The 16,179-nt window shown below is 39.7% G+C and overlaps 1 protein-coding gene across 1 annotated transcript; it reads left to right on the top strand.

Annotated features, from left to right (window-relative positions):
• Positions 1–3,412: 3,412 nt before the first annotated feature.
• Positions 3,413–14,662, top strand: LOC104494696 (amyloid beta A4 precursor protein-binding family A member 2-like; the record flags this gene model as incomplete). The annotated part of the gene is made up of 3 exons (XM_010137561.1): positions 3,413–4,381; positions 13,225–13,305; positions 14,626–14,662. Coding segments are annotated over exons 1-3 (1,087 nt in total), but the record flags the coding sequence as incomplete, so codon positions are not given.
• Between the last annotated feature and the right edge of the window lie 1,517 nt (positions 14,663–16,179).

The following is a 16,179-nucleotide window of genomic DNA, read 5'->3' on the forward strand; positions in this document are numbered from 1 at the left end:
ACTGGCCTGTGGCTCGCAGGGTACATACAAATAGCTTCCTGTGACATGCCCTATTCTACGTTATCTAGCGTGCAGTGGATTTTCTTGTGGGTAAGTAACATCTATTAGCACTCAACTACTGGAATTTATAGAAGGGTATCACTGTAGTGATACCACTTCAGGCAGTTTCAGGGCCTGGATACCAAAGAAGGATTTTAAATATGGGTGGAAAAACTCCCATCACACTGTCTGGGTTAAAAAAAAAGGCAGGGGGTGGGGTGGGGATTGTCATCTCCACATGCTTCAGGAAAATCTGAGTCACAAGTTTCAAACTGTGCTTGTCTTAAATGCTTTGCTTCAGCTACACTGTAGTGACTTGTGCGCAGGATCTGCTGCACTCAATCTCTAGGTGCTACTTAATATGGACAACATGTCTAGTGACTAGCAGACAGAGGCCAGTGCAGATGAGAACAGTTCTTTCTCTAAGAAGCACTAATTTGTTCTGTTCCTGACAAGAAGAAACTATAGACGCCTCAGTTGTATTAACTGTAATTCTTTGTGTTGCCATTCAAAAATATTTTTTGTAGTGTTCCATCTTAAATTGTCCTAGCCATGTTTGCATGTGTGTTTACTCTTTCCTGATCTGGTCATATAAGCAATTTATCTTGCTTGTGGGCAGTTTTTTGCAACCTGTGCAGAGCATTGCAGTGTGGTGACTAGATTACTATTTTAATGCAATGTAAAGTGAGTTTTGTTTATATTGCACTCACAGTATAGAAACATCCTTCGTTTGCAGTAGAACTAGCTGAATCAGAGGCAACACTAGTGGATAGATGGCTTGGTGTTCTGAGTTTCTTATAATCACCTCCAAAGAAAGAATCGATAGCTAGTTTATTAAAGGAATCATAGTGGGCATACGGATCATACTGAGAAAGTCTTGTAAGTCCGTTGGTTCTGCTGAGAAGGTGCAAGTAACCACTGAGAAAGTTTTGCCTTGATTTTCTTGTTTAAAACCTCACCTCAGATACACCATTTACTTCAAAGCTTTCTGTCAAGACTATTTCTTCAAGATATCAATAACAAAAAAGAGCTTCACATCCTGGGTTCCTTTCATGTCTCCTCTTGTGACTAAGATGCATCCCTGCTTTGTATCCTGGAATCTAGAATTCCTGTTCCAGGGCAAGCTTAGATTGGCCACGTGGTGCCACTGCACTAATCCATAGAAGCATCAGATTCCTGGATTTGTCACAAACTAAGGTCTAGGGTTTACCTTGTGATATCAGAAATTCTGCAGGGGTATCTATGAAATTCTAGGTTACAGTGACAGGATATTTTTGATAAATTTATAATGCCTAGGAAATTCATCTCAGTGTAGCTCCTCTAACTCCGTGCTAGTTTTATTGCTTTATGTGGCACACAAGGCTTGGAAAAGTGTTCATGTCAAAATGATCTTGGTTGACTGACAGGTCTTTGTTATACACTTATAGTAAGACACACAGTTGTGTGGTGCGTTTCAGAACCCTATGTCTGAGCTCAGTTCACCCCAATAAGTTAAACTTACCATAAGCATACACAACAAAAGAGAGAAATATAGATACTGACAGTACATTGTGTCCCCCCACCCAAATCACATGCAGCAGATCACCATTGTGAAGCCTGTCTAGAATTAGCACTTCTATTTTGACTATTTTTGATACTGTTCATATAATCTCTGCTTATTGATTTAGAATCCAGTCTTTAGAGAAAAATTGGTAATTTAAAGTAGCACAAGTATTGAATGGGAAGAATTAATGAGCTTTTATTGTAAATGTGTCTTTTTTCTGGCACATAGATTGTTTGAAAAACAGTCTTGCAGAGGGATCTAGATAGAGTGGAGCACTGGGCTGTGATTAATGGGATGAAATTTATCAGGTTGAAGTGCTGGATTCTGCACCTAGCACAGAATAATGCCAGGCACGAGTATAAACTGGGAGAGAAGTGGCTGGAACAGCAGCCCTGCAGAAAGGGATCTGAGGGTGCTAGTCGACAGCAGGCTCAGTGAGTCAGCCCTGTGCCCTGGCAGCCACAAGGGCAAACAGTATGCTGGGATGCATCAAACACAGTGGAACCAGCCAGTCAAAAGAGGTGATTATCCTGCTGTGTTCAGCATCGGTGTAGCCTCACCAGGAGTACTCTGTGCAGTTCTGAGCCCCACAGTTTAAGAGGGATGACCTTTACAGGTCCTTGAACAAAGCCAGAGGAGGACGTGATCCATAAAACACGGTGAACCCAGCCAGTCAAAAGAGGTGATTATCCTGCTGTGTTCAGCATCGGTGTAGCCTCACCAGGAGTACTCTGTGCAGTTCTGAGCCCCACAGTTTAAGAGGGATGACCTTTACAGGTCCTTGAACAAAGCCAGAGGAGGACAACAAAGCTGATGAAAAGGCCAGAAAGCTTGTCCTGTGAGGAGCAGCTAAGGACTTCGGGTTTGTCTAGTATGGAGAAAAGGGAGGCTGAGGGGTGACCTCATTGCTCTGTACAGCTTCCTGTGGAGGGGAAAGGGAGAGGAAGATGCGGAGCAATCTTCTTTGACTGGTATTCAGTGATAGGATGTGTGGGAGCAGTTCAGAGTTGTGCCGGGGAGGCTTAGGCTAGACATTAAGAAGCATTTCTTTACCAAGAGGGTGGTCAAACACTGGAACGGGCCTCCTCAAGAGGTAGCTGACACCCCAAGCCTACCAGTATCTAAGAGGTATTTGGGCAATGCCCTTAACGTGCTGTAACTTGTCAGCCCTGAATTGGTCCAGCAGTTGGACTACATCATTGTAGGTCCCTTCCAACTAAAATAGTCTATTCTAAAAACACTTAACACCATCCAGCTACTAAGAGCTAATAAGCCGGTACCTTTTAATAGCAGTGCATTGTCCTTTTGTGTTGTGACTGCCAAGTTAATAAAATTATTCTCCTTTATAGTTTTGGTAAGAGCAGATCAGATTCTAAATGTATTCTTTCAGTAGATACTGAAGAAATGCCTAAACTGAAAATTGAAAAGAGCTTCTGTTTACTGCATAGCAATCAAAGCATGACCCCTTACTGTCAAGAAAAAAAGTTGAAAACTAATTTCAAGGTTCAGGATTAATTCTCTGTCAAATTGACAGAAGATATCCTACACTAGAATACTTTTAGCATAAATATAGATCCTTCTCTATCTGTTTCTTTCAGTGTGCAAGTTACTACTTTGATTTCATGGTTCTCTGACATGACCATTTTAAAAGTGACTTGTCTGAGAATCTGGTTTAACTGTCTACAAACACATCCTTTTTACCAAATATATCTACCAGTTTGTTTCTTATTAACACTGCTGATCTCTTCTGATGACCTTTTTCTGAATGTGTGTTTTTCTGTCTTCCCTACAGAAATTGCTTAGAAATGATTGTCATATAAGGACTTGGCTATGGCAAACAGGAAACATCAAAGCACTACAGCCAGCATGCTGGATCACAGAGTGAGAGCTTGCCCTACTTCATCTCACACAAGGGAGCCTGAAAATGAAGAAAGTGACCTTCCTATTGAAGACTATGCAGCAAAGGAGGCAGAACTAGCAACTGTCAGACAAGGCAGTCCTACACCTGTGGAACATGAGTGCAATGACCATAGTGGAGATGGTGACTCCAGCTCTGACTATGTGAATAACACTTCTGAAGAGGAGGATTATGATGAAGGCTTGCCAGAAGAAGAAGAGGGGATCACATACTACATTAGATACTGTCCAGAGGATGACAGTTACCTGGAAGGAATGGACTGCAATGGGGAGGAGTATGCTCCCCATGAGGAACACCATGTTCAAACAGATGAATGTCAGGAAGCTGTGGAAGAATGGGTTGAAGGTAAAATTCAGCACCAAGATGAAAATGACGTGACAGACAGGCAGGAGTGGCAGGAAGGTGAAGATAACAGTGTTCAGATTTTGGAGGATGAAGTGTCATCTCTGGAGATTCAAGACCAAGAAGAAAACATACAGTACTGTCAAAGTGAAGGTGGCTATCCAGACTATTACCCAGCAGAGGCTAATGGAAACTCGCAGGGAATATCACCATACCATTCTAGAAAAGAGGATGCAGAGCTGGAAGAGCAGGAAGAGGACATTGACCAGATTGTAGCAGAAATTAAAATGAGTATGAGCATGAGCAGTATTAATAGTACAACAGAAATGAGTCCAGAGCACACTGGGACTGAAAACATGGCAGGTGACTACAAAGAGACTTGTTCAAAGGGAGAAGCTGTTCACAGTGCTAACAGGCATGAGGGAAGGCCAAAATCGCTGAATATCCCATCTGCCTCTAAGCACAGTGGAGATGTGCCTAGAGGTTTTAAAGCAAAGTCGAGGACCCCAGAGGACAGACAGAAGTGGCCACAAGAGCAGGTATGAGGTTCTCTGTTTAACCAGACTGTCAGAGGCATTATAAAAATGTTATGTGGGTTAGTTATTCCAAACAGAATTAGGGAGCACTACTTTTACTTTTTTACTCTGCATTGTGTTCACAGCACCATAATCACATTGTATGCTTAGAAAAAGGTGCTGAATGCAGTAAATTTAGGTAGAGAACTAGGAAAGAGGTTTTGCACAGAGAACAGACAATTCTAAGTAAAACAAGGTTCTCCAGATGAATGTGGCAGAACTAGTTTATTTACACTACGTTTATTCTGCAGTGACACACTAGATAAACTTAAAACTGGGGTCAGCATTGAAATAGTGGAAGTTTTTTTCCATTAAGGGCTCCATCCCATTGCCTTAATGGGTGATTACTTTTAATTTTGTTTTCAGTAGAAGGTATGCCAAGGCTAGAGACTGCCTTTGTTAAAAACAACTGCAGAAAGTGCCTGCATATCGCTGTGTTTTTCTACTAGCTGGGCATATCTGGACCTTGTCAAGAAAAAAGGAATACGAGCTTTACTTGTACAAAGTGCTGTTAAGCAGTTTTATAATAAGAACAGTGTTAAATTAAACCATGCATGATTTTTTTTCTTGTTCTGATGTGGAGTTCCAGGAAAAAAAGTCTGGGAATGAAGTTCAAGGTTTTCTAGAGGAACAGAGGTGTGAGGTTTTTTTTTTTTAAAGTTTCAAATTGAATGTGCTTACTTCCTTAGAGAGAGACATATCTGTTACCCATTGCTCTAAGGTCAGTTTAAAGCTTTGACATTGCATCTCTGAAGTTATATGCAGCTGAATATTAGTTATCTTCTACAATGAAGAGAGATGTACCTGAAGATGTATTTAGACGATAGATTAGTAGGGGTAAGAGAATTATTTTGCCTTATCTCTAATTAAAATGCTGTATTAAACTTAAGAGGTAGAGGTTTCCTGTTTCAAATCTATAAATAAGATTTGCTACAGTTAAGTGCCCCACAGTTTAACAATTTGATCATTAAAAACAGACATTAAAATGCATCAATTCCTCTGAAAAACAGTAAAAGGAAAGAAAATATGCTGATGAAACAGGTTGACCTTTACTATAATAGTGAACAAAAAATCTTAAGGGAATAGTTTCAGAATTCCCATATCCGCAGCAAGTTTATCATATTTATTTCTTCATTCTATATTTAGAAATATAATTACAACCAAATTGTGTACTTGCTATATTCAGTGCCTTGCTGCCAGCATAGAAGTTACAGCTTGTGTGAGTAAGTTTGATGATCTTGAATGGTGTGGATAGTTACTAGGTATTGGCTAAGGGCAGAGAAATCTAGTGAGCATGTTTTAGACTAATAATGGTCTTTCTGGCACAGTACACCAGCAGCTGCTATGGGGAGCATTGCTGCTTTTAAATTTTGAAAGTATTTGCAGAACAAGAGAAGAGCTGCTCACGAATAAGAAAGTTAGTGAATTTTTATACACTTCAATTAAAAATAGTTTGGGTGTTTACCCTGAATGATTGCTCATTCAAAACAGAAAAATAGACTTCAAAACTGCAAAACAGGCTTTCATTTCAACATCTTTTTGTACTCTTCTGAAGTTTATTTAGCAGAGGTTGAGCTGAACTGCAGCGTACCTTTATTATTCTTGGCAAACTGCTAACAACTGGGGGTTTTATTACACCAGGATATTGATATAAGTGCCACTGGTGTGAAAATAAACAAAGGGACCCAAGTCTTTATGAGTTGCCTGTCTGAGCTTTAATTGTTATTTCCAGTCAGTCTTGGGCCAATGCCTTAATCTTTTGATAACAGAGGAAGTGCTGCTGTGATAGGTAGCCACTGGCTGACCAGTAGCCATTGAGTTTCTACAAATACTCTTCATAAAACCCATGAACTATTGTGTAATGGATAGAGCATTAAACAATATTAAATTTCTTCAAATATGAACAAGAGAAAGTAGAGATACAGCAGTACAAGTAACCATTTCAGTTCAGTGTGAAGGGATAAACAAGCTGGGTGACAAGACATGCATTTAATTTGTAAGAAAGGAGACGGCAAAGCTGCTGTGGGCATCTTCACTGAAGAGGGGCACACATAGGCCTTGAAGGCATAAAGGTGCGAAGCAGCATTGCTTACCGAGATACAGAGGCCCACAAATGGAAGACCTGAGATTATTCCCTCCCCCACTTCAACCTTCCAGAGATATAAAAAACATTAAAAGCACATTAATTATCTCTGGCAAGCATTACTTGAATGAGTTTATCATAACAAGACTGGGCTTAGCTTGCTGTGTTCTGTTCACCTACTGCAGGTTGTTTACCACCCTAAGCTTGATATAAAAATCACGCTCAGTGAGGGTGTTAGAATGAGAGAACAGTATCCATTTCTGCAAAAGTGAGGTTTATACTTAATAGGTCCTTAAATGGCCTCAAGGTGGGGTGAAGCTGCACCTTTAACGTAGATATTGGACCTCAGAGAATTTAGATAAAGCACAAAGTATTTTGTTTTTCTGGGCATTCAATTCTTGTAATATTTACTATAAATATCTCAGGGATGTATGCAATTAGTGTACTGTCTTAAATGAACCTGTATCTCATTTGTGAAACAGAGGTGGTCATTTTAATTATAACTCTGTTCTTACACAGAGAAAGGAGAAAAACCCAAGGCCATTATGAGTGAATAGATTTGCATGCCAAGCTTATTTGTTTGAAGAGAATTTGCTTGGAAGATCCTTGGGTTTGTCATCTTGTAAAAAGATTTCAGTTAGCACAGATTGCATATGGGATGCTTTTTCCCCCCTCCCAATTCTTTAAGTGTAGATATAAATTAAACCAAGATACTATGTGTATGTAATTTTTTGTAGACAGTAAGCAAACAGGAACATGCCTTTTGTGGTTTTATGCACATTGTGCTGTCCTTAGCTTTTTTATGTTTCTGCTTCTCTCCTCCTTTCCTACCTCCCATACAGCTGCATAAAATTTCAGGTTAGTTACCAGTAACTGACACACAATACATTTTTACATAGCTTTAAAAATACAGTTATTAATTCTTAGCCCATGATAAATGCTAACATTTATCATGGGCTTACAAAATGTTAAATAACCAGTAGACAAATGCAGTCTTAAAGGTTCCAGTTGCTAGGTTTCCTTCCATTAATTAATCACCAGACAACAGTAGTCACTTCTAAGAAAGACCCAACAATCTACAGAAAATGGAAAACAAAGTAAGCATCTCATTTAACTTTCAGAGTGGGTCAGCCTCCAGTCTTAAATATATGCGCTCATCCTTGAAAGCTCTGGGGATAAATGAGCTTGCTTGTACGAGCCTTTATTTGTAAATACCTCTAGGGAAGTACAGAAGAGGATTTGCACTTGGGAAACCGAGAATACATTTAGATTGTGTATTTGCTCTAACTCGCTGCTTAGCACAACTTTTATTTCCTGCAAGTTTTCTATGCTTACATTATTTAAGAAAGGCATTGGATCTATGAAGTTGAAATTTAATATTGGGGGCATTTTATGACACGACTCATATTTAACAACTTCAAGTCAAGAGTTCCCCTCACCCCATTTGACATCTTAAGTCATCTCAGACTGAGCTAATTGTTAATGTAGCTGACACTTGAGGAAATCGTCTTCTTTGCTTATCATTTCATTATATATGTTTCACCTTCATTCAGGGAAGTCAAACATGGCCAGACACTTTATTGACGTAGATCTTAGTTATCACAGTTTGTTATTGTAAAATAAACATGAATTAACTGACTTGGTTGGGTGGAATAAGGAGCAAGAGGAACAGAATGGCTTATTCAACTGATAGTAGCATACAGTATGTCGAGACATTTTAAATTGATACGTGTTCCTGTGCAAAAGTAATTGCTGTTGAGTTTTTTTTCTTTTTGGAGTGCTATTCTCTCTGCATTGCTTCAGCTTTAGTGAGAATATTGTTGGTTTGGCATGCTGATTAACAATCAACTTAGGAACAGGCTTACTGGGTGGAAAAAGAGTAGTTACAGATGAGGATTTGTCCTCCAGAGAATAGGAACAAGGGCCTGGTCTAAACCAAACCTTTAATCACAAAAAGCTTGTCTCCAGATCAGTTCACTGCAAGGTATCCTGTCCTGCTTCCTTCCCAAAAAGCACTATAGTAGGGGGCAATCCCATCCTGCTGCTCCCTGACAGCATTTGGAACTTCAGTTTCTCTTATTACACCCATAAGACATCTGCAGAGGATGATGGTGTTGCCATTACTAGGTTAATGCTAACTCTCTACAGTCGGTAGCATAATTAACAAATTGTAGAAGCAGTCAAGAAGTGTTACCAAAACAGTGGACAGCAGCCAAAATAATACTAATGGAAGAGTTTTTGCACTAGTGGGACTCAATTATATAATTGCTTCTCTCTGGAACCTCATACATGGCAGAGTTTACTCTTTTCATCCCAAATAGATTCATACTTTTTATGAAATATTAGTATTGTCATGGCCTGAGTGCTGCTTCTGGTGAAGGGGACTACAGATGACTATGGGACTCAACACTTGAGCATTGGCCATCTAATCCCCCCTTTGTTCTTCATGTCTCACCTACTTAGATTTCAGACTGCAAACTCCTGAGCATGCATATCCTCACCTACCCTGTTCAAACAGATCTATTTACCAGTAATGAACAGTAACATTAAGAGCACCAACACCCTACCTTCACCTATACCCTTTAGGAGAAACAGGAATTTGCCGTTATCACCATGAAGGAGGAAGACCTTCAAGGCAAGCCTACTTTGCAATGATGCTTCTCATGACACTTGAATGCTGTTGATTTTCATTTCTCAATCATACTTTCATATCATACTGGCATACATTTGAGGAACGGAACCTAACCAAATATGCTCATACAAACTCCCCTGGTAGGGACCCCTTAGGTTCTGCACTTAGTCTCATTTCACAGCTTTAGTATAGCCTATGCCCATACACTTTTCAACACAGACAGAGAAAGATAAAATACCACTAACAAAAGATTTCTGAAAGAAGATTTTACAAAGTCATGCTTTTTTGTCTCAGTTTGTTCTGCAGCAGCTTTGCACACACCAGTGCTGCTACTGTGCTTTGTTCACCTGTTCTGGTAGAGCTCAAAACTGACAAAAATATTTCAAGTTTATTCTCCTCCCTTGGCATAGGTGCAGTGCTCTTCTGCTGTGAAGAGCCCCAATCCAGGAGTCTTTTGTCCCTAAAAGATCTCACCCTTAGATTAGTCTGAAGTAACTAAGATGATAGACATTTCAGAAAACAGTATCTTAGCAATGTCTCACTGCCATTCAGTCAGAGTATTGTGACAGAATTTGTGGAAAACACAAATGATTGTAAATAAAGAGTATTTTAAAAGCTTGCTGCATTCTCCCATGCATTCCAGGCAGCTGTGGCTATTACTGAGTGACAGTTCCCAAACTTAGCAAGTGTTAAGTACTTGCTCAAAAATGCTAAACACTCCAAACATCCTCAAACAGAACCAGTTTCTCTGTCCTAATTGGCTGAATCAAGGCTTTTTAGCAATAAACTCTGACACCAGGAGACAGCAAAATCAGTGCCTCTTACCTGAAGATGCATTAGTGACAGAGTCTCCTCTGGGATGTTAAAGCAGGAGGCAGCATGCACCCCAAATTACATCTACATAAAAATGCACCATTCAGCACAGCTGTTTCTCTGAAACTATCATGGCTGGTTCTCCATTTTAAATATATGCAAGGACAAAAAAATTCTTCTATACGTTGATAAAAATAATTTGTAGATTGTTTTAACACTCTGCCCAGTTTCAGTAAGCATTGAAATTTTGTGGAATGCTTAGACCTCTAAGCTTACACCGGTTTCATAGTCTTAACTTGACTTGCTTACATGGAACTACTCTTTTCTACAAATATTTTCACTTCTGACATGCCCTAGCATCACCTCTAAATTAGCACATATGTAATGGAAACTTTGAGAGAGGACACTGTGAAGGCTGAATTTTTATTTTCCTGTGATCAAAATCAGAAATCCTTCAGCTACTGGAGAACTGCCTCAGTCAGATTCTATCTTTGAAACTGTATCCTGCTGGGTTAAATTGCTCCTACTGACAATAGGATGTTACTGATGTTAAGATAACTTAACGCAGCAGCTCAGCATGGGTATGTCAAGGCATTCCCACTACACATCACTAGTATCTATGAGAGAAGCTATTTCAGTCATGTAGTTTAATAGGAATAGTACTGCCATAATAGACCTGTTACTAGGTTACCGTCTCTTGAGTCAAAGAGATCTTTTAGATGGACCTTGATGTGTTTCTATAAACACAGTAGTCTTTCAGTATCAGGAGGACACACAGCCCAATGATAAACTGTCTTCAGAAACCATCAGATCACAGAAGTTGAAACTAGAAACTGAAGTTTTGTCCTTGAGTAACAAACATGACAATATTCACCAGCTTTACTTTTGTTCTAGAGATAAAAAACAAACCTGGATGAAAAGTCAGTTAGATCTGTTGGTTCACTTATGCAACACCTATCTTAACCTAGCCAACCTACCACAAAACATCTCTTTTCCAAGAAGGTTTCTTTTCTTCTTGGAGTCTACCACGAGGAGCTTTTTTTTCCACTTGGAAACTACTAAAAACCATCTCTTTTCAAAGAAGCTTAGTAGTCTTCAAGATGAGTTTCAAAACACATAGGCCAGTACTTGGTTTCTGAACACGCTGTTTGATAATATTTGCACAGTATTGCTCCTAAAGAGATTGGCCGGTAAGGATCATAAGCCTCATTGTTGGAATGTTTAAACATAGTAATAAAGCCTTACCACACCCCTGAGCTTGCTTACCAACTCTTTACCAAAAGGGTTAACCATTCTGAAAAAAACTAAGCTTTCATTTCCCTCTCAAACAAATAATGCCTCTGAATAAACCAAGAGAAGGACTAACCTGTTTGTTTCAGGATCACAGGTGGCAACACTGAGGAGGACAATATTGCTGAGAGGAGCTTTTGACTGAAAAGTTAAACAGCTTACACTGGAGTAAACAACCTCTAGTGTTAAGAAAGATCAGAAGTCAATCATGCCAGTCCTCACCTCCACCTAAGAGGGGCTTTATACTGCAGGAGGGGGTGGTTGTAAGGAGGCTCTAATTGGCTGGGAGGCGTCCTGCAAGATTGGTGGGAGGAGGGAGGCCCGGGTGGCCCCAGGCCTGGCAATTAGTCAGGGACAGGACTGGCCATTAGGGCTGGGTGTTGCTGCAGGCTGATTTCAGAAAGATACGCTTCAGTGACCTCAAATAAGTAGACTCTGATGTTCCTCTCAGCCCAAAGATGGCATTTTCTCCTGCCTCGTGTTCCTTCTCATGATGCTGGACGCTGCCTCAATACTTGCTTAGAGGCAAAAGTATTAATAATACTAGACCTTTAATATTTTAATGTTCTTATATCTTTCCTTTGCAGAATCTGTCCCCTTACAAGAATCATATCATAAGATAAAAGACTGCGAACATAGCTCTAGCTCTGCCTCTGTGTTAGTGTGCAGTCACTTCCAGATTTCTAGTTTAATTTTAGGTCCTATTCTAAACTGCCAGCCAGGGCATAAACTATTTATAATAACTTTATAGGCGTTTCCATTAAACGTGCTGCTTCTAGCAACTGTAACACTTGAAGCAACAATACAAATGGGAAACTTCTCAGAAACATGAAGAAAGCAAGTATCAAGTGTGGCACTTTATTTGACATTGGTCAGCTCCCTGGGGAGCAGGAACTACTGGCTCAGTGTTTTCCATTTGCACAGTTGCTGATACAGGTTCTTATCTGTGAAGCTTTGCAATGTCAGTGGCATTTAGGCACTCTTTTTTATAAATAATGGGGAAACCGAGAAAAAAAGAAAGTGATTTGTTCCAGAAATCCCCCTGGATTGCCAGATTCCTAACACTGAAACTCTTGAGTCATGAAAACCTCCATTTCTTGGTTATGTTTGGGACACGGGCGCTCCCTCTGCTGGGTGCTGACATTCTGTGACTTGTTCAGGTCTGGAGAAGAAATTCTGCTCCTGAGAATAGTGAAACTTAGAAGAAAAAGTCTCCATAGTCTAAAAGACTTAGTATTTTCCTCGTGTGAAGTTTTCTATTTATTTTCCCTTTTACATTTTTTCAGCAGCCTGAAGCCGTGCTGCCAGCATCCCGTAGATTTGTTCAGCCTAAAAGGAAGGAGATGCCACGAGGTGTCATATCCCATGAACAGAGAATCCTATATTCAGTGCTAGGATTATGTTTTAGATAATAGCCATGTGATTTTTCCACTTCTGAGAATGAACAGATTTAAGAATTCTGACTCAGAAAGAAAATTTGAACGTCAGCATTTTGCTTATTGCATGTGACAAATTTTCGGTGAAATAAAATATTTAGTTTAAACTTCAATCAGTAGTGTAACTAACTGCTACTTAGTATTCCAAATGTCCTACTAATTACACCAAAGTCGATATTATAATTAAACAGCTCAGAATTTTTGTTTGAATCTCATATTTGCTAACATGCAATAGGAAATTCTGACTTACCTTTTCTATCACATTGTTTTATTTCAGTAGCAGTAATGAATATTGATTGCACCTTAATAACTACATATAAATACCTATAAATACCTACACAGAACAGCTCCATGACCAGTGACTGTTGTAAAACAATGGAGAACATGCTAAGTACTGTTTCATATGTTAATGTTTTATGAATTTTTATTAAAATTTTCTGAATGTAATTTCCTGACTATCTTTGCACTGTTGACTTCCATTGAAAGCTCTACTTTCTTTTGACGCTTTTCAGGAGTCAAAAGCATTTGAAATCCTTTCTCTTTTTTCTTATAGATGTGCAATGGTTTAGAGCAGCCAAGAAAGCAACAGCGTTCAGACCTCAATGGACCAGCTGACAATAATAATACCCCCGAGGTGGGTACCTTAGGCCGTTGGGCCGTTCAGCTGTCTACCTTCCTGCGGTCTGGCTCCCATCAGGGAGAGCAGGCACCAGATTGTCAGCTTTCTCTCTCTCACACACACATACTTAGGCTCTGCTTTTCTTCCTGAACTGACAATAAATACCATGTCTGCATATTCCAAAAAGTCTTTGAACTATAGCCATGAATTTGTTGCTGTCACATTCATTTAATGTAACTGTCCACGGCATGTACTGAAGTCTAAAATTTTCAGATGACATACAGAATAAGGAGAACACTTCAGAAATTCTTTTTGTGGATTATTAGAGAGCAAAAGTATCACCAAAAGAAATTTGCTTCTGCTTTTTTCCTCTCTCCCCACCCAGTAGTCTTTGAAACCAAAGGACTGCTGAATTCCCACAGGAATAACTCTCTTTAAAATAACCCTAATATCAAGCACATCATTCAATGCCAAGGGCTGAAACGATTCACATCTTTTTGAGCGGCCTCTGTGGTAAGATGTGTCCTGGCTCAGTCAGCTGTGAAAAAGACACAGTGATAGGCAGACCTGCTCTTGTCACTGAAGACTGGAGCAAAGAAGGCATCGAAGAATGCAGAATGAGGTTATGCTTGAGGCTAGACACAATGGAATGAAATTCAGACAAAAAGCAGAAGTCTGTTACCTCAAAAACTGTAGCCTCCTATCTTAATGAAGAGGCACACTTCTGAAGCCTTTTCCCCTAATGGAGAGATTAGCCTCTTTCCTGGAAACAGGACTGCCTGGGGAGGCTGGCAAAAGATGAGCAAAAGGAAGGGCTGTATCTGGTTATTGAGAATACAGACGGTAGCATAAAAAGAGCACTGTCGTGGCCCCTGTAATGCTGTGTCCTGTGCAATCAGGGACGGTTCTTTTTATGCGCTGACCCATAATCTCGTATTGTAAAATACTGTTAAATGTTCTTAATTGGAAGTTTGGGATATCAATAGGCAATGTGATCTAGAGGACAAACTCTTGGACTAGAAGTTGCTGGTTTGTGTTGCTCATTTGGCAGCTGACATCCTAGGTCATTTCATGTTCTTTACTCCACCCCCCCCTTAATTTTTTGTGTGGTGGAATATGCTTAAAATACTTTCAGATTCCAGGTAAACTGCAGTAGGTGACAGTTAGGTTGGGTTAATTACTGTGTTTCACTGTGCTAAATAGTGGCTGTGGAGAAGTTTTACAGAGAAATGTGATTTCTTTTAAATACTGGTCAGCTGATTAAATATAGTATGAATTCAGTTCAGTCTGTGAAAATGGTTTTGTTACATCTATACCATTCTTATTTCTCAACAGACAAAGAAAGTTTCTTCATTTCCAAGTTTTGTTGATGGTAAGTTTTCATCATCCATAGTTAAAAGGGAATAAAATGGAAGCAAATGCTTTAATATATTTTAAAGATTACAGTTCTAAAAAACAGTTAAACCCAAGAGAATACAGCTGAAAAGCTTAAGCATCGAAGTATTTAACATTTTCACACACCTGCCCCATCCCCATGGCAATGGGAGCCTGGTGGTGATAACAAGGAGGAACAGCTAAAGCCCTCAGAAGGATTAAGGTGAAGATGGAGATAGATAGATATAAATCCGGAAGAGGGTAAAAAAAGGTGGTAACAGTGGGCTCCAGCAGGGTGGAGATTTATGAAGGTAGAAGAGCACCCAGTTCTTTATGGCGTTGTGCAGAGGAAGGAGTCCTTGAACTGTTCAGAGCAGCCCCTGTATGACTTTGATGTGATGCTCATTATTGCACTCTGGGAATCTTACTAGTCGGCGCAAACTGAAAGGTTCTTCTGATCTGACAAAAAATTGGAAGCCTAGCCTCTGGTTAGGAGAGCCATACTTTCCTGTGTTCCTCCAGTCTCCTTCACACTGCTCTTACGTATTTTCTGTTTGGAATAAAATCAGTCAATTTATTGACACAAGAAGGTGGACGGAAGTAATAAAATGGGATTATACTGAAAAACATCATTCTCTGGTTCCCACACAGCTGAAGAACTTTGTATGGGGAAAATGCATACAGCTCTTCCTGCAAAGGAAATGTCTGCGCTGTAAAGTGAGAAAAGACAGTAGGAAACTTCTAAGGATCTGACCCCTTGAACACACCTCCCCACAATGGAAACGATAAATGAATGTTAAAAACTTGATTTCTAATGCCATTCTTAACTCAAAGAAAACTTATTGTGATTTAGAACAATATTAGAATGTCCAGCATATTTTGCTTTTATTCCCTGGTGTCATAAGCTTCACTAGCAACTTCTGGTTTTAGTCGTTTCCTTGAAGGGTGGGAGCAAATGCAAAGTTCAGAGATTGCTCCTTTTACACAGACTGACATCTGAAGGAAATTGCACCTAACACTTGGCACGTACTGGCTAACAGGCCCTAAACAGAGGTAAATTAAATGCATTCTCCAGAGGTGGTGGAGACAAGAAAGCAAGCTGATAACTCTGTGATAAGCGTCTAGTGATTGTATAGCAGACAACTGTAAAGAGGCCAGCGTGAGCAGAGCTTTAAAACAGTAGAAAACTCACCCCTCGCAGTGCTCGCAGATACAACTGCACAGTTTATTTTGGGGGGGATAAAAAGGTTATGTCTTTTTCTTCCCTTACCAATCAATCAGCTCAGTACTCTGTTGGAAAGCAGTCAGTATACTCTTTTAGATAGGTAATACCTTTTTCTTTGTTCACTCAGTTTGCTTTCTCTGATTTTTTCTATAGTCATACAGCACGTGAGGATAAGGCTTGTGCTGGGCTTTCTATCGCAGATATTATATGGCATTGTCTAATACAAATAAATATGTAGCTCACCAGAAGCTTATGATAGCTAATCTGACTGCTCTCTGAACTCAAAGAAA

Source organism: Buceros rhinoceros, unplaced genomic scaffold (genome assembly GCF_000710305.1).
Source record: "Buceros rhinoceros silvestris isolate BGI_N320 unplaced genomic scaffold, ASM71030v1 scaffold11966, whole genome shotgun sequence".
NCBI lineage: Eukaryota > Metazoa > Chordata > Aves > Bucerotiformes > Bucerotidae > Buceros > Buceros rhinoceros.